The 19,463-nt window shown below is 38.5% G+C and overlaps 1 protein-coding gene across 12 annotated transcripts in view; it reads right to left on the bottom strand.

The window, feature by feature from the left end:
• Nucleotides 1–19,117, bottom strand: part of TNIK (TRAF2 and NCK interacting kinase) — a 113,235-nt gene extending 94,118 nt beyond the window's left edge. For 8 of the 12 annotated variants that reach the window (XM_053461004.1, XM_053460992.1, XM_053460996.1 and 5 more), the window contains exons 1-2: nt 18,766–19,117; nt 6,483–6,548 (exon numbers count right to left, since the gene is read on the bottom strand). In XM_053461004.1, the coding sequence (XP_053316979.1) occupies nt 6,483–6,548; nt 18,766–18,822 (123 nt within the window). In that variant the 5' untranslated portion in view covers nt 18,823–19,117. The remainder of the gene's footprint in view (nt 1–6,482; nt 6,549–18,765) is intronic. The other 4 variants (XM_053461000.1, XM_053461001.1, XM_053461002.1 and 1 more) reach the window with 1 other exon arrangement.
• Nucleotides 19,118–19,463: the final 346 nt, after the last annotated feature.

The following is a 19,463-nucleotide window of genomic DNA, read 5'->3' as shown; positions in this document are numbered from 1 at the left end:
AAAGCTTCCTTACATTAGATCTAAGCTTCAGATCCAGTTTTATATTATGACCTCTTGTTTTACCATTTCCCTTCCTTTGAAATAAAAACTTCCCTTCTGTACTTTGTTAAACCCCTTTACTTATTTAAATGTTTCCATCACATTTCCTCGCTCTTTGCTTCTCCAAAATATACATACTGAAATTCCTTAGTCTTTCTAATTTGTATCCAGTAAGCAATTCACCATTTTATTATGCAGAGTGAGGCAAAGAGTCAAACAATGTATTATATTTTATTTGCTCACTGATAGTTTTTGAAAAATAAAATTGGTAACTTTACTAACAATATTTTCAATACTTTTTAACATTGTTTATTTAAAATTTTGTACCACGTGCCGCTCTTTAAATCGGACCCGGCTGAAAAACCTACTTTCTCAAAACATGAACTCATGCCAACCAAAGCAGTCCCTCAACAGTCCCTTACTCACATTCTCGCTGAGCAACATGGCAACAAAAATAAATGATTGCAACAATATTAAGACTCTTTACCTGGGGCTCCAACCCCATTACCAGTCATCTAACACAAAAGGCTTTCTCAACTGTCACTTGGCTACTGGGGCCACCATATTTACATCCAAATATTTTTTTTTTTTTATTCACTGTCCCAAACCCTATGCATGAAGAGTTGAGTCTAGTTCTGAACACATTTAATAGTTTACCTTTTTAACAGATTCTGTAAACTTATTGATACATACAATAATCAGTTTTTGCATCCAAAACTAATTTACTTAGAAAATTATTTTTTTTAATTATTTTTATTATTATTTTTTTCACAAAGTAACTTCTCATTTAAAGGTTTGATTGTTACATTCTTAGGCTTTAGCAAACGAGCACAGATATTTTGTCTTCGCCGTGACCCATTCCTCATTGGCTGCGGGTCAGTTGTTTCCATAGCAACCAGTGGGGAATGCTGCTGCCATCCATTCATGGCTGCTGTCACCCGAAGCCCTGGTTTATATCCTTGACGCAGACGATTTTAGCCTTTCATGGACAGAGTTATAACTTCCATGGGTAGTAACAATGCGTATGTCATTCATTTAAAAGAGAAGAAAAAAAAGCTACTAACCTACTTGGACAAACGGACGTTGCCAATTCTTTTAATCTGGATCCTGAAGTATCAGTCCTACATTGACATTTTATATAATGGCTCACTATGGAACCAAAACTGGGATATTTATTTTGTATAAACACGTGGACATGTTAGGCGACGATAAAGATTAAAATCCTTTGGGGGATTTCTGATAAATCCCACCATGCATTTGAAAGGGGGAAGAGAAAAAAAAACCCTTTAATTGAGAAGGGACATGCTGCTATCACATGCATTACAGGTCATATGATGCCTGCAATGGCATTCGTTATTGTTTTTATATAGTGTCATATTCTACTATAAAGAGACAGTGCTATATATATTATAAATACTATGCTGTATGTACTCATCTAGAGTATTACTAGAAATAATGTGATATGTAAAATAACTTAAAATATAAAAAGTATTTGTACCAGGGCCTAAAAAAGCCAGCCTGCTTCTTCAGAAAGCAATGAAGATCTGTCAACAACTTCTGTTCTGACAAGTACAAATATATTCAGCAGTTAAGGGACAGCAAGTTTGTCTACCAAACTAAGCAAGACCCATAAAAAAATAAAGAAAATATTTAACCTAATCCCTTGTTCAGCTAAATACAATCTTTCAGCAAGTGACAAGCAGAAGACCTTTTGAATCATATCAAGCATCTCAAGTTTCTGTTATTTTATGGTATGTTCATTTTAAAAAGGCTACAAGTTAAAGTGTCTATCAGCTTTGGGAGCATATAGAAGCCTCTCAGGTGGAGGGGTCTAAAATAAAAAGTCTTATCGACTATATTGTAAACTCGCAAGAGCAGGGCCCCCTCGCAAGAGGTAGGAGAGATGGTAATCAATGTTCAATATTGGACAGTTAAACCAAAATTTCTTATTATTAGGGTAGAAATTACAAATTCCAGAAGGTTGAATAATCCACAATTGTTTTCTGTTTACTCAGGTGAAGACAGTTTCTCCTGGGTTGGGTCAATTTGAAATGTTCATCCAGGAACAAAAAAAACATTATATAATAATATTATATATATAAATAAATAAATAAATAAAATCACCCCTTTTTCTACCCCTATCATTAACTGTCCATCCGCTTATCATTAAATGCAGGACCATTATTGGTTCTATGCTATACACTACTCTGTGTCAGGACTTCACACCGTATTTTAAAAAAGGCAGAAGAGAAAGAAAAGGGGAAAAAAAGCAGTTTGTTTCCATGGATACCTTTGTCTGTAGATAAATTGCTGTAATTTAAGAAAGACCTAAACTTGTCTAAAACATTGGCAAAGATTGCACTGAATCGCTGTATTGAAGATATGGTAGAACACTGATTATTAACTGCTGGGAAAGTGTGAATTAGGACAATTATACCATCTCCCTGCTTTAAAGAAAGTGAGGCCTGCAGCGTATGACAGCGGTCTCCAAGTCATCGGCGTCCCCCCAAACGTAGTGCCAATATAAACTAATCTTTGTGAGCCATTCCTACTTTGTTATCTAATTAAAGGGTCAAAATAAAACTAGAGAAAAAATGCATGTGAGATATGCATGTGTGGCGTGCTTAAATTGTGACGACCACCTTGTGAGTCAGCCTTGCCTGACTGCATGAGCCACCTACACAAAGCTCTTTTAATAAAAACAAAAAGGGGGTATATGTGCCACTTTTGGGGTAATAAAAATGTTCAACCTTGAGCCTAGCCACTAGAGCAGAATGCATTGTGAGCCCACGAGCGCTCACAGACCCGACACTGCCGGCAGATCCCTGGTAAAAGTGAAACGCTGCTTGGAAAACCGGTAAAAACAAAACAATGAACCTATCCCTGGCAATGAAAGGGTTACGCCGAGCTTTATCAGAACGCACCGAGAAGCTGTCAGGCCGACACACTTTCCAGCTGTAAAGTTACATGTGGCATACCGGTGTGTGGGTGTTTTCCTGCAAATTCTGTGTATGAGGTTATGAACATCTTACCGATGCATACTTAATGAAGATCTTTATTTTTTTCTTTTAACGAGTTATTCCAGTTCACATTGATTGTTATAAGACAAGCTGAAAGCTACGTGTAGTTTTAGTAGAACTTTCCCAGCAGTCACTTAATGCCAATAAAGGTTCTAGCAAACAAAGCTTTAATGGGCACGATTTTCAAGCGTTACCAGTTCAAAAATGCCCCTACGGTGCCTTGTGAATTAAAAGGGATGATATGAGGATAAAAAGAGCGATTCTCCAAGATGGGAGACCAGGCATGACCCTGTAATTCTGTCTACACAACCGGTACTTCTTGTGCATGACAGAAAGCTCTGTTACTCCACAATATCAGCGCTATAGGCACCCACAAAACATCCTTTTTTCTATAATCTTTGATTATAATCTTTGATAACCATACATAAAGCAACTTGACAAACTATGCTGCTGTTCAATACACTTCTGCTTTCCTGTTAGTTTAGTCCTCCTTGTGTCACATTTACCAAATTATTTGTTTCTGAATCAATATTCCTCATGCCATACACTACCTTAAAACTCTTTACAAAAGGACACTCAAGCTATCATAGGTACTTTGATGAGTATGAGAAGCGGTGGCCCCCCCTTGCAAATGTTTGTGGGGATTCAATATGCATTTGCCCCTTTCCCACCCTCCAGCTTTTTGCAAAGCCGAACACATCTCAACGCACACGACATACTCACCTCCAAGCATGGGTCAGGCCTGAATGTGCTCCTATTGATTTCAATAGGAGCTCCTTCCTGCCACTGATCTGCAGCCAATCACCATCAAGAAATGTGGGACAATGGAGGATAGCATTTACTTCTCTGTTCAGCAAGTGCTTTTTTTTTTTTTTTTTTTTTAATAAACCGTTCTTTTAATAATAGTAATAAAATAAATTAAAAAAAAAAAAAACACACCAACCACCCCTATTATGTTGCCCTCGTTTCGCACCTCACGCAACCTCCATATCCAACAATTTCCAGCTATGTTACTAGGAAAGGCAACTTTAATTTATGCTCTTCTTCCTACTCGTAAATTACTCTGTGAAGACTATTTAACATGTCTAAAAATACCTAATATTTCTATCTCACAACAGAAATAAGAAACAACCATTGAAAATCACACACCATGATGAACGGGTGGGGAAAAGTCAAGACGTTTCACACACATGCCTTCTAGACACTGTGTACATCAAAACAATTTCTACTATGGAATGCAAGCAGTTCCAAGGGCAAGAAACATAAAACATGTTTAAGTTTCAACTTGTCTTGTGGGGGGGGGGGAGAGTATATTTCACCAAATTAAAAAACAAAACCAACACATGCTCATCTCTGAGTCAAGGACTTTGTTTTGTATGTTTATTACTGTGTGTACTCATAATTCAACCATAGCAAAAAAAAAAAGCAGGTTATGGCACATTTCAGTGTTTCACTTCAAAAATGTAAAGCAAATATTGACCATAATCCTCTATTTCTGTAGATCATCAGAGAATGTATGAATGACCTTAGAAACATAGAATTTGACAGCAGATAAACATTTGGCCCGTCTAGTAGGCAGCTTGCATGGATAGCGTAAGCTGCACTGTAGAGATCTGGAATAAGGCAGACTTGGGTAACTAAGTGATTGATGCAGTATGTCATTGCATTATTTTAAAATGGAAGAGCTCAGTAACGTTTTTAACGGCTTTTCAAAGGTAGATAAACGGCAAAATGCCCACTTCCCTTCAAAAGTAAAATACAATGTTGGATGCAATTGAAAACCAACATCATGCCCTAGAGGGCAAAAAAAAAAAAAAAAAAAAAAGAAAAGTTGTACGTATATACTGTGCATGGTTACAAAATTCAGGTCATGTAAAATGATACAGAATCTGTGGCCGGACACACTGTTTAGCATGGATATCATATCGATTTAGCACCAGACTTGAAGTAATAACAGTAATCTTTCAATGGGCCGAACGCCAACTATCCGTCACCCCACGGATCTGCCCAGTTAACGGGGGCCGAAGATCCGCAGCGCCTCCAATACAAACAAGTAAATATTCAGACTCCGCACTCGACTGAATACAAGGTGCTTTTTAATGTGAATATAAACACATACTGTAATAGGTGGCAGAGAAGGGCCTTAAGTAGAGCTTACTCATAGATTTAAAGAATGATTGGAATATATTTGTCACGACCCGTATTTAGTCATGGACAATTGTATGTTAGTTTTTTTAGAACTACAGCTTGAGAAAAAAAAAAAGGCATTCGGGTGCTTAGTATCCGCAAGTAAAACAATTTATACCATGAACAGTTACTAAGAGATTATCATTCTATCCACTGTGGTACTGCTGGCTTTATTATCTAGTGTGTGTATATATATATTATATAATATATATATATATAATATATATATATTAGGGATGTGCATGGTAGGATAGATTGTTTTGACCATAAACAGTGGCGTACGGCATTATGTCATTACAAGACCGTTTCGTTTTAGACACTTTTAAACAGCAGCAGTAAACATTTTACTCACAACGTCTTGTTCTGCGACACTTCATTATTAACATTGCTAGAATGCATGAAGCATCAACCATTTGTTGAAATTTGTGATTAAATAATAATATTGAATTGTATTTAAGCTACAGCAATTGAGGCAGCTTTCAATATAAAAGTTAAAACCTAGACGCCTTTTGTTTCATTTAGGCAAACCGTAAATTACATTCTTTAGTACTGCAACTCTGGCAACAACCTACCAATGCCTGCTATTGTGTCACATGACAATTAAGTGTTCCCATCAAAAAACGGTAACGAGACAAAACATCTGATTTAAGATTTATTTCTGGGAAGGGATTTAGCCATTGAAATACTGGGGATGATAATTCTAATGCTGTGTTTAGTTTTCAGTTTAAAATAGCTCCGCTTTTCCTCAAGTGTTGAGGCAATAAAACAGGACACCGTTTCCCAGAGGCTTCTTTATCTCCTTCTTTTGCTGGATTTTGATAGCAAGCCCAGTGCCGCTGAACGCATTCTACTTACAAGCTGCGTAGACATGATCAAACACGCACCGTACATCATGTGGGAGCAAGTCCAGCTTGCTTAAATGTTCTACTACCTGCGGGTATTTTTTTTCTATTGGAGATCAATTTCCCCTTTAAACCCTGTATAGGAGTGATGGCCTTCAACTAAAGAAACAGGAGTATCTGATCAATAATCGCTCAGACATAAAGGACATTGAACCTAAAGCCTTCCAAGTACCTTCCGTGACACTTAACCTTTTTTGACCTAGAACGGATCACCGGTTATATAAATCACATCAAAGATTATATATTGTAAGCTCTAGCACTGCATCACTTGCTGGCTTTTAATAAATAAAAAATAATCATATACATTTAATTTTATTTTGGTTTGGTAGCTTACCTTGTAAACCTGCCCATAGGTTCCATTTCCAACAAGTTCGACCAGTTCAAAAATACCAGCTGGGTCCTACAGGAGAAGAAAACAAAAATATAAAAGTTATTTTTTTCAATTCTAAAAGTTATATTAGACAACTGACCCAGACTTCATGTACTTTTTAAAGTTATGAATGTTTACGTATTTAGATACACGCACAAATGCCCTTTGTATGCGTTTTTCTTTATTTTGCATACGATAAAATGAGTTTCTACAAAACGCACGTTCCACACAGAACAAAATATAGTATTCAGATTAATTGAGCAATGGCAAAGCTGAATATTCAATAAATATGTAAAATAATTATCCCATGCTTTGTGAGAAAAGTTCTTCAGTGTGGTGATCGGATAAGGGCTGACCGTTGGGCTAGGCCCCATCTGGTCTACATACTGCATTAATATGCCTGTAAGGGATAAAGCTCTGCAGTTTGTAAAATTAATGAAGGTCCAGCTCATCCATCATGAAAAAAAAGGCTAGAATCTTACAAGAGCTGGAGCTCATACTAGCTTTAATAGAACTTTCCCCATATGCAGACATTCTACACATAAACTCAAAACACATCATACGCATACACACATACATTATCGCACCCAAACCAGATCCTTATCCACCCCTAAAAATGGTGGACATTTAAGGAAACATGCCAATTCTAAAATACAACCTTCCTTTGGACATAGAAGGTATAGCAAATCATGAAAGAGACTCCTTGTCATCATGGAGTTGACCTATTCATCATTACCATGCAATATATGCTTCCCATGAAATAATCCCAGCGCTTACAATGACATACTTCCATTTTTATTGCCTCCATACCGGTTATCTAACCAACCTTAGACTGCCTTTTAAGCACTTTCAAATAAATGTGTTGAATGACAGCTTTAGCAATCACGGCTTGCAGGAAACACACGGGTACATTAGCATGCTTCTGTGTTTTAAAGGGAATATAAATATTTATGACCTTTTATGTACATATGAAAAGGAATGAATAAATTAGGAGCAATGGGAATTCATGCTGGAAGAGCACAGTTATACGTGGAAAAAAGCATTTTAATCAAATATTCTTTGAGTGAGGATATAAAAAGTGACACAAATATAAAGGGTTTTCTTACATGATTCTTCACTTATAGTACAGAGAATTAGAAGGAAAATTTTATTCAGCAATGGTATCCCTCATAACTGTTATATGTATTTTATATCAATTAGTTTTATTATATAAAATTTGTGCATGTAAATCAAGCATATAATTAGGTGGATTCGGAAAATTGAGTCTATCATATGGTTAAGAGATGAGGTCAGATGGACCTCTGTATGGTATCAAGGAACAGATTTCGGAAGGAATTTTAGGATTGTACAAACAAAAAAGTGATGAGGTAGATGGATAAACTGTGATGAAGTTTACAGTAGTATAGAGAAAGGAAAAAAATGTGTGGAGGAGGAACAAGAACATAAGGACCACCTGGAATGGGGAGCTAAATACCATATGCAGGGAAGGATAATGTTACATCTGTTCCTCTTGGATGTCCTAGTTGGATGAAAATGCTTCTCTAGATTGTATCAGTAATCACAGATTTACTGTATCGAACAGAAAACTAAGCCCTTCGCGTGTGAATTCTCATCATAGCCTCAAAAACGACCAATGCCACTTGTGTAACAGCGCTGTAATTAAAGGGTTCCTTTAAATTTCCATGTGGTCACCCTTGCAAATGCATAGAAAGCCTCTTTCCCCAATGCCAAGCTATTGAGTTGTGTTCGACCGCTGTGACAAACTCATCACGAGTCAGTCAGCGTAGGTTTCAAGTAAATGACTTAACATGTTAACATACTTTGTTGAGGAGGCTACAAGACACACTAGAGAGTAAATTTAAAACTAAACCCCTAAAAGCACAGGCTTGATTTTTTAATTGAAAGCCAAAGAAACATCCAATAGCCATTCCCTCTCAAACAACCGTACAGTAAAACAATAATTGTAAATTGTAAATGTCCCAGAAGAAGAATCACGCAACGATTCTCGGTGTTCCACTGGTTATGATGAACAGCTGGATGAGGATTCTGGAAGTTGGTGTGAAACACCAAATAAAAAAAAAATGCTCCATTTCAATGGGTCAACAATAGCTGCCAGCTGGTGCCAACTGGCAAAAGTTTACACAAAATTGAGTCTTCCCACAGGCAATCGGGTGAGTATTTAACCACATTTCTAGATGGTTTCAAACGGAAATTAATATTGCATCAAGCTTTTCTCCTGCCATACATTATGCTGCTGAGAACTGTTTGTCAGATGTAAAAAAATTCTATCAAACCAATTAGCTTTGGAAACAAGCGAGTAGCGAGTGTATAACTTCTACCATGTAACATTTGTATTTTTACCCAAATAATGGTCATTTGAATTTTCTCATAATTTGCTCATACAAGAACAGATCGACCCCATGTCTCTTCCTCTACTACCCTTGTATCTCATCCAAATCTTACAAAATCATTTCTACTTCTCGTTTTTGTACATACATATTGGTTGTTCTCACTACTCCCTGTCACCATTTGTTCTGGTCACTGTCTTTTCCTCCACCAGTTTACTTTACCAGATAATTTCCACCCCCTCCCCAAAAAAGCAATCCACAATCCTGTCCCATTAACTCTCCCTGTTCCCTGTATTTTAATATTTATTAAAAAACACTGTATGTGTATATGATGGGGAAGGGAGCTGTATGATCTGCCTCTTTCACTCAAGTTACTGATTGTTGTTGAGTGGCTCAGACAGCTTTGTAAAGATGAGGAATGGAGAAGGTGTCCCTTTAATCAAGGTAGAACATGTTTTTCTTTCTTCAATTACAATAGGACTACAGAATAAAACTAAAAAGGTATAATTCTACCTACTGATCGATGATATATTCAAGGTTATTGTATGTGTCATCGGCTTGGTAAAATATGTAAAGATTAGGCGAAATATTTGGCGCCAATATGAAAATTCTAGTAGCCATGTCCACTTGGTTCCTCAGACATGGCTCAGGGTTACATTCTTTCACCGTGCAGAACCGTGGACTATATAGTTACTTAATATACCAACAAGCATATTCTTTAAGGTTTTAATGGAAGATCCTCAAGGGCAGAGAGTCAAAAGGTAAAATTATTTTGGTAACCAGAAACTGTATCAGCATTTCCAAGATTTCCACATACTCACATCTGAGCAGAGCAATGTCGAGAAGTGCTATCCTTTTCCTGTTTCTGCAAACTTGTTTTCACTCTTTCCTGTTAAATATTTCAAATGCCATTCTGGTATTTAGACTGTTAACACCAACCTATAGCATAAAACTGCTCGGCCAAATACCTTAAACGACCCTACTCATGACCTGATCAAACACGTTAACGGGACAGTTATGTGCTTTCACTGCAAATAAACTCCAAAGTCTGAGTGAATAAATACCCTGATGGGTTTAACGTAATTTCATTTTTATCTGCCTTATAACGCCCCACCGCGTTGAGGTCCTTCTCTATAAAATCTAGACGCTTTATAATGCGCATATTAAAAAGATAAACCAGCAAGACCACTGTTCCTGATATTGTAGGGATGGCCTTGTTAGTTGGGAAACACAAAACACAATTAGGAAAATGAGAAATATTTTGCAATTTCCTTCAATTGATAATTGCATTTCTCCACTTCCCCTTCAGATTCCTGCATTTCCTAATGCTTTCCAGCAATTTATACTCAAGTAACATCCACATGAGCTTTCGACACCAGCTGTGACAAGGCGACGTCGTCGCAGTTACCACCGAGACATGATTAAAATACATTTGGGTAGGATGTTTTGCTAGTTATATAACCATCTGCGCTATCAATTCCCACTTACAAGAAAAAGTATAAACATATAACGCTTAGGAAGTGGGCAGAAAACACACAAAGGCCCATATCCCTCTGCACCAATACATTCAGATCCACTTCTGTTCTTTAATAAATTTATATAGCGCCATCATATTCTGCAACAATTTATTATCAGTCACTATATTACAATGCAAAAGATAAGAACATGTTGGCACTGGAACTATCCACTAGCTAAACAGGCATTGGGAAATCACCTTCACATTTAAAAGGGAAAGTCCTATATATCCAAAAACATTAAAAAAAAACGTATGGTTTAATCCACATCATTAACTCCCGACAACCCCAATACAGAGTTTTATGGGGACAGAAATATCCAGATTTCTGAGGAGTTTGACAGATCTCACATAAAAGAATAGAAATGTACAAAGGTTTGATTATGTTTTTTAGCAGGGCTGTGTTCAAAGTGTTTACAACCTCAGAAGTCCCTTCCATAGATGCTTCTAAGTCCTCATACAAAGAAAACCTAATTTTGTCCATTAAAACCAAATGGATCAGAAATACGTTGTAGACGTTAATGTTGTAAATGAGTATTGTAGCTGGAAAACTTTTGAACAGTGGTGAATAAGGGAGCTGACATTCTTGTCTGATAACACACACGTATGAAAATTATTAAATCTTAATATTTCTGCTAGTTGCTGTTCTATAGTTTGTTGTATTTTCTTTATAAAATTTGGTCAAGGTGATTAATGTCTCTGATACGTATTCATTGGGAAACCCATCGTAAAAAGTCGAAATTCCAGATTCCAACATAGTTTAAAAATTTATAGCAGGTTGATACGTTTTATAAAAATATTTATTTGAATCTTGTTTACACGTAGTACATTTGACAAACTAATATTTGCAATACGTATGAGTCATGTACCTGTTAGTACTAGACAGACAAGAAGTCAGAACGTGTCATTCCTTATCATCCAGAAGAGGGACTGACCCTCTTATCGCAAGACACTTGGGAAATTGCACAATACTCATGAAGATTGCATTAAGTGATAATTTAAATATTGCATGACGTTTAGGTCAACAACTTTATCATGAAGAACACTTATTTTTTTAATATTCTTAAATTAAAACTAGACTAAAAGAACAGAAGTGAAAGAAAACAGGCTTCTTAAAAGGGTGTCAATCAGTAGCAGGAATGAACTTCTATTGAAATCAATGGGAGCACTTCCCTGTCACTGATTGACAGCTTAAGCAGCCAATCAGCAGCAGGAAACTGCATGCTGACCCCTGCATGAGTCACCTCTGGAGTCGACCAGAGTTTAGTATGTCAAGTACAGTGAGATGCACTCATTTGCAAAAAGAACCCTGCACCTATGATGTGCATTAAAGAGTTCCCAAGGGATTCCCCAATCCTTTGTACCCCATCCTTAGTCTCCAGTCCTTTTCATGGAGGCCGATCAACATATACCCTCCCTATCTGCTACTAACCACATCTTTTCTAGTCCCACTCTTGCTGTTGGTGGTCTCCCACCATAACTTCTTAATCTTCAAATCAAGCCATAATTAGGGCTCAATAAATTATTAGACGATCCTTTTACTGATATACAGCTGTGAAGCTGGCCCACTCATACACGTTTAGTCGTCCTTGTATTATTTATGTCCACATTTCCATATTGTAAACTGTTAGCTGGACATTCAAAGGGATGGGTTTGTTTTTTGCTTGCAGTTCCTCACGTAGCCATTATGGAATCACAAGGACTTTACACAGCATTCACAAGATGACTGGGTTCCTTTCTACACTTTGTTGGATTTTTATTCTCTATCATAACATAGTCATGTAAAAAAAAGAAATTACAACCTATCTGAATTCTATGATTTTTACATACCTGGACATAACAATCATCTGTTCCTTAGCATGTCTAAAAACTAGATAAATACAACCTCAGATGAACAACACATAACATATTACAACGTGTCATGATTTATTCAACAAAAATAAAGCCAAAATGGAGAAGCCATGAGGGAAGGGAGTATATTATGTATTAAGTACATCAATAGCTTGTAAATCCTTTAGCAGCAATAACTCGAAGTAATCCTTTTCTGCATGACGTTATCAGTCTTTCACATCATTGTGGAGGAATTTTGGCCAACCCTTCTTTACAACATTGAGGTTTGCGGGTATTTGTTTATGCACAGCTCCCTTAAGGGCACGTCAAAGCATTTCAATCGGGTTGAGGTCTGGACTTTGACTGGGCCATTACAACACCTTGATTCTTTTATTTTCAGCCATTCTATTATAGATTTGCTTATGTGCTTGGGCTCATTGTCCTGTTGCATGACCCAATTACGGCCAAGCTTTAGCTGTCAGACAGATGGCCTCAAATTTGACTCTAGAATACTTTAGTAACAGAGGAGTTCATGGTCGATTCAATGACTACAAGGCTCCCAGGTCCTGTGGCTGCGAAACAAGCCCAAATCATCACCCCTCCACCACTGTACTTGACAGTTGGTGTTCGTGCTTTATTTTATAACAGTGTAATAAGTCACGTGTTATTCATATGAGGTTGTATTTACCAAATTTTTACACCTGCTAAGTAAAAGATGATGATGATCTGGCAAATATATTGTGGGTTGCTTTATTAGTTGCCTCCCTTGCTGAATGCAGTCAACAATTTATGCTCCTTTATGTTATGCGATGTCCTGCCTGCACTGCAGAATATGATGGCGCTATTATATATAAATTATATAAAGATGATAGTGTTTTGATTAACATTTAATCATACTCAAATATACGCACAAGACATAGCAGCCACTGATCTAGTTTAACATCATGCTATTTTCTAATAAATAGACACTTAATTCTAAAAGCGCCAGTATAATAGGGCAACATTAGGAACTAGCAGTGAAATAATCTAATTTAAAACATTACATGAACACTACAAAGAAACTATTTCCAGAGGGGGAGAAACACTTAAGTAGCTGTCTTATAGATTTCAACTGCACTTAAGCAGCATTTATTTTAAGAATGATTATTTTGGTCTGATTAGTTATGTAAATTTTCCAGCCATTAATGTCAGTAACACGCACTTTGCATGTCAGCGTACATAATGAACACGATGGAAATAGTTCAGTGGCACTGTTGCCATACATAGATAATTATAACATTTCATTGATGGGGCAAAAGATGCCGTAGAGAGGAAACAGTACGAAACAAATAGGGAAGAAAAAAAAATATAAAGCATAAAAAGTGCATTTTTAAACTAAAATTGATAAATATTTTTTCATTTGTTTTTGCCTATAAAAAATATATACATGGGAATCATGGTTAAACAAATGCTAAAAATGGCAAGGGGGGGGGGATGCCTTACAGATTATACCATAAAACTAGGAAGATCCAAATTGTGTAATAATCAATATTTCTCTCCATTTTAAAATATATAGAGTAAGGGATTTATGATATGCAGTAAAAAAAAAAAAAAAATAAAAAAAAAAAAAATTGAATTTTATATAAAAAGGTTTACTCCAACTCCAGCTCTAAATTCTGCATGAATATTATATTGGTGAGTAAATTATATTTACAATTATTAAATACTTACGAGCTTACATTTTTTCGCAGCCAGGTTATGGACCCAAGGGATCGAGGTAGACTTTCCAGGAGCCCAAATAAAAAATGGAAAGACTAGCATGTGGGCACTTTGGGGAGAGAACATTTAAAAGGCATATGCATTAATCGCTTCTGAAGATAACCAACCCACCCTGGTATCCCATGTTTTACTTAAAAAAGATCTGGCAAATGTACCTACAGACCACTAACTGGACTAACCAACCATAAAGTAAGATATTCTACAGAGACCGAGCTACATTTTTATTCATGCTCTCTGTGCTAAAAAAATATATATAATCAATAACCACCATAGGAGCAAAGATTTTGATTATGCGGCACAATTACATTGATGAGCTTTAATGAATCATAGTCTTGAAGCTCACATTCTGGTTATCGGGCATAAAGCTGCTCTCTGGAAACGAGTGGGAGTAAACCAGCAAATGAAGTTCCATAGCAGGTGTTAAACAATTAAAACAAATGGGCTTTTCCCACCCACAGGGCACTTATAAAACATGCATTCAAAGTTATCAGAATAACCGGTATTTGATGGAAAATGTTATATTTAATCAGGTTGGGCACTCAGAAGACCTGAAAGCGCAGTCCCTTGATCACAACAGTTTTGAACCCACATTCCTATTTTTAAAGAGGTCATTGTAACTACTAGAGCTTCCCATTGATTTGTTTCGGGTTTCGCCTGGAGACCCTGGGTGAAGCACCGCTTCTCCGGGTCACCGCCGAGAATCTCCGGGGTACGGGGAGCAAGGTGGAGGCACGCTGCACTCACAACCCACTTCCCTTCCCATCATGTAAACAATGTCTGCGTTTGGGGCCAACTCCATACGCAGCTTCAGCGGACTCCTCACCAACATCCCGAAGAGGTAGGGCTGGGTAGCTGAAGCCTGGATGTTCCTAGAGATGCCAATTTGGCCTTTGCCAGAGTATTTTTTTTGTTTCAATGACATTTTAGGTTTTAGAGGTTAACAGGTCACTCCTCCTCCTTCTGCTGCTTCGCAATTTTTGCCTGTATGCACATGTTTTCATTAACATAAATCAATAGGGAAAAGGCCTTTAACCACCATGTAGAAACAAGATCTCCCGAATCCCGTATTCACGTGGGCTTCTTCTATATCAATATTATTATATTCAACAAAGTCTTTGGATATTGGAAGTTACATATTACAGTTTGATTGGCCTACAATCAGCAGATGTTCAGTGTGTAGCACTTCTCAAGGTAATTATGTGGCGTTAACAATAATGAGATGGCAATCATTTGATAATGCTGGGATATTTCCCATGTGGTCCATTACACCATGGAATGATGGCAGTTATTCTGATTCCATATTCTCTCTGGGTATCTCAGATTCTCATTAGACCCGGTTCTATTTTAATCCACTTTTATTCTATACAATAAGAGGAATTCTGCACATGCTTAGAAAATGCTCCATTAATTCCAACAGGAGCACTTTCTTGCCACTGATTGGCTGCTTGGAGCAAAAATGTTAGCTCAGATCAAGGGCATTCCGCTGCAGCTTCTTTTTAAGCAATTTAAGGTTAAATGAACGTATATGAAATAACTTTAAAATGCATTGATTGTTGAGGGTCTTTCAGCGACACTGGAGTCTAATGAGTCTATTTTGGACATTGACTGGATTGTCAATTTAAGGCACAGTCTGGCAAAACATGCACACAGTCACTAAAGTTGAATAATACATACAACTATGACATCATAACATACGGCTGAAACCAAAACGGCCGCTCCTTTGGGCCTGGTTTCAGATTGATTACAACAGCGCTCATTTCTCGGCTCAGAATCAAGTATCAAAATATCCCTTTGAACAGACAACGGCAGCATTCAATAACCGTGTGCTTCTAATTGGGCCCACTTAAATCACATTTCATTTTCTTGTGACAAAAAAATTTGTCTAACGCAAAGAACGTGTTCAAAACATTTAAGAATTACAGCAAATTTGGTTAACGTTGATTTTAAGCCCTGTGATACCTTTTGATATGTATTAACGTAATTATATCAACTAAGCAGATTCTCCATCACATGTTTGGAGATTACGTACTAGCGGTCAAAAATTATTTCCATGTTTACTCCAGATATCTCGGCTGGGTGTTACGCAACATTCTGTTCCCTTTTTTTTCTATCATGAGAAATCCGTCTTGGGTGGAATCCTAAGGGACATATTTTGCTTCCTGAAACCTCCCCAAAAACATAAAAAGTGTAAAAGTGCATCCATCACAAAACAACAATAAAATGACATAGATGATGCATATATATATATATAAAATCATATATGATAACATGCTTTGGCTTTACTTTAACCATTTAAGTAAATGAGTTCTATTACTGAGAAAAATAGGATTGTATGACAGATAACCATTGATCCTTCTAATCTGCCCATTTTTCCTGATGTAGAGGTTCAGATCTTAATGAGTCTCATCTTAGATTCAAGACAGCCACATGCCTATAGCATGCATGTTTAAATCCCCTCACTGTATTAGCATCTACCACTTCTGCAAGGAGGCTGTTCCACTTATCCACCAACCTCTTGGATACAGCCTTATTTTAGTTACTAAATCTAGAAATGTTCACAACTAATGTAACCAATCTAATTGTAAGCTTGCGAGCAGGGCTCTCTCCACCTAATGTATCGGTTTGTCTTAGTCTGTCAATTCTCGTCTTGTCATACTCCTTGAATATATGTATTGTATTAAGCGCTGCGTAAATGGCTGGCGCTATATAAATAAAAGATAACAATAATAGAAGATATTTTAACAAACATTTTGCAATCCAGTGATTTATCTAGGATAATCTGTGCTATTTTATGATTTGCAATGCTAAGTGGCACAATATGGGCCGGGTGGAATAACTATGAACATATCACCTGCTGGTTTCTTCAGCAACGCCATGGGCTCCACAAAGCCACATTTAGGGTCTGATTTGCTCTATACAGATAGTGGCGTAATGAAAGGGACACTGCGAACGGATACTTTGGTCCATATCAATTAATGGTGCCCACGTTCATGATGTTCAAGCCATGAGCTGAACGTGTTATAATAGACAGGCCCAGTGCCAATAATGAGATCGCCAGTGGATTCCCTCACGTTTCATTTGGACAGGTCCACCGGCAAAGGTTGTTCCTGCAGTAGCCTTGACCCTTAATACAAACTCAACCCGGTAAAGAGAATGACTAAGCTAATGGACGGCAATTCAGAAAGCCTCCAAGCAAAGCTATATATTCTCAGCTCAGGCTGCAAATATACTATTGATTCCTGATTCAGACTCCGAAATGACTAGAAGCGTTCTCTTCGATGCTCGGATCTCTGACCTTCGGCACCGATCAAAAATTGTTTAACTCCTACACAGCCAAACTCTAAATCAGAAGGCGTGAATGTGTATGGCATGAACACAAATTAATGTAAATGTATCACCAGACTGCTTGACGGAGATGATGGCTAGACAGAGATAGAATCATTCACAATATGTATTCAGTGGCTTCTCAGACCGCAGTTATTAATAATTATTTTATATAGCGCCATCATATTCCGCAGCGCTGTACAACGAGAATCAGAATTGAACTGGGATGCGCTGGCTTACCCTCCCAATGAAGCAAGAACATTATTTATAAAATGGGCAGACCGGATGGGCTGAAGGGTTCTTATCTGCCATTATATTCTATGTATGGGGGTATAATAAATGTCTTCGACCACAGAGAATAGGTTCTTGAATCGGGGGCCATGTAAGTGCCTAGAATAATCCAACACACAAACACATACAAAGAGGCTCATTCTCACACAGACCATGTGAACATGACATGTAGGACCGTGATCCCATCTGATTAACATAGGTCATTTTAGGAAGCCATGGAATGAGCAGCTCGTACAATGACTGTCACATCTCCAGCAGCATCTACACAGCCGACACAGAGCGACGCTTGTAGATGCATTTTCTGTGCTTCTGCACATCCGCATGGAAATTTAACATGGCATCCATTAGTAACAATGGATGGTATGGTGTGTACGGGATAATGAATACGGATGGCTCTATAGGAAAGGGAGGGGAGGGTCTGAGGCTTCAATGTGCTCCCTAGGCACGGTACAGACACAAAATAGCACAAAATACAACAATCTTCTGTTAAAAGGCGTTATCACGCAGCACCTCTGACCCCGAGCATTGCAGAAATGCTTGGTTACTATGTGATCATCCTCATTGTCTCCAGAAAGCCAAGGCAGGCAGGGATCGGTAATGGAATGTAAAGTGCATTCCCCCCTTTGGAAGGGTGCATCACCCGGCCAAAATCAGGCATCCATACAACCCTACAGCAAGAACGGCAAAATAGGCTTGACAGTGAGCGGCCTCATTGTTACAAAGAACACAACTGTTACAAGAAATATGCAAATATGAGAGGAGCTGTGAATAGAGGCTACTATACAAAGAGATGAGGCTACTATACAAAGAGAGGAGTCTGCCTGGGAAAGCCCGAGGTGCGATAGACTGCAGACACAGATAACATGCCTGCCTCACCTATCCCACCAACAGCAATAAAGGAAGGGCAGGGACAGGCAGGCAGGCAGGCATTTAAATCACGTTTCCCCCATCAGGCATTTTCACTGAAAAGAGCACAGTGCCGAGCGCTCCGATCCCCCCCAGTGTTTCCAATACCCCTTCCTTTAACATGTCTGGCGTCCATCATTGTACCTGCCATATACACACATACATTCATACACATGCTTAAATAGGTGTGTGCATGCTGAAGACACTAAAGCCCATGACATGTCATTGTATGCATCCTCCCAGCTCCCATCCATCCCCAGCCAGGATGTGCCCTTACCCTCAGAGCGGAGAGATCGATCTCATCCAGGCTTCGTGCCGGGGAATCGCTCGCCATATTCACTCCCCTCCGGTATAAAGCAGCGATCTGCGCCCCTTTTACGTCCACCTTGCTATGTGTATACGTATATATATTGGGTTTGAATTAGTCCAATGCCCGAGTCCTGTACGCGTGCGTCTGTGTAGCTGTGCCTCCCCGGGACTGGAAGGTGCACGGCAGGCAGTGCGGAGCTATCAGCGAGGACGTGGGGGTGGATTTAAGTAGGACATGGTGAGGATCTGCCGTGATGGCAGCTGCATGGACTGTAACAGCGAGACACAGACACAGTCCTCGGATGGAGAGCTGCTGAGCCTGTCACAGCTTCCTGGGAGGAGCCAGACGCCGGGGGGCGTGTCTCTCCGGAGAGATGTTGCAGAGACAGCCCTTTCCTTTCACGGATATAACAATAGTGCTGCGGATAAACGGGCCAGACCCGTATGCACCATGTGCACAGGAAACCTCCCCGTGTTATTTACCCAGTCACGTGATTGTCTTTCTTTAGGCTATGTAAATCACGACGCCCCCTCCCTCAGCCCCCCCACAAGCGAACCGCCTTTCAGGTGCTGAGTGGCTGGGTGCGTGTGATCCGCGAACACCTGGGGGTCTCTGGGCTCCAGAGCCTCGGGGATGCGCTTCTGCCGGTGTGAGCGGGAATGATT

The sequence above is a fragment of the Spea bombifrons genome, chromosome 3 (assembly GCF_027358695.1).
Source record: "Spea bombifrons isolate aSpeBom1 chromosome 3, aSpeBom1.2.pri, whole genome shotgun sequence".
Lineage (NCBI taxonomy): Eukaryota > Metazoa > Chordata > Amphibia > Anura > Pelobatidae > Spea > Spea bombifrons.
Note: the sequence above shows the minus strand (reverse complement) of the source record. Positions and strands in the feature narration are given on the sequence as shown.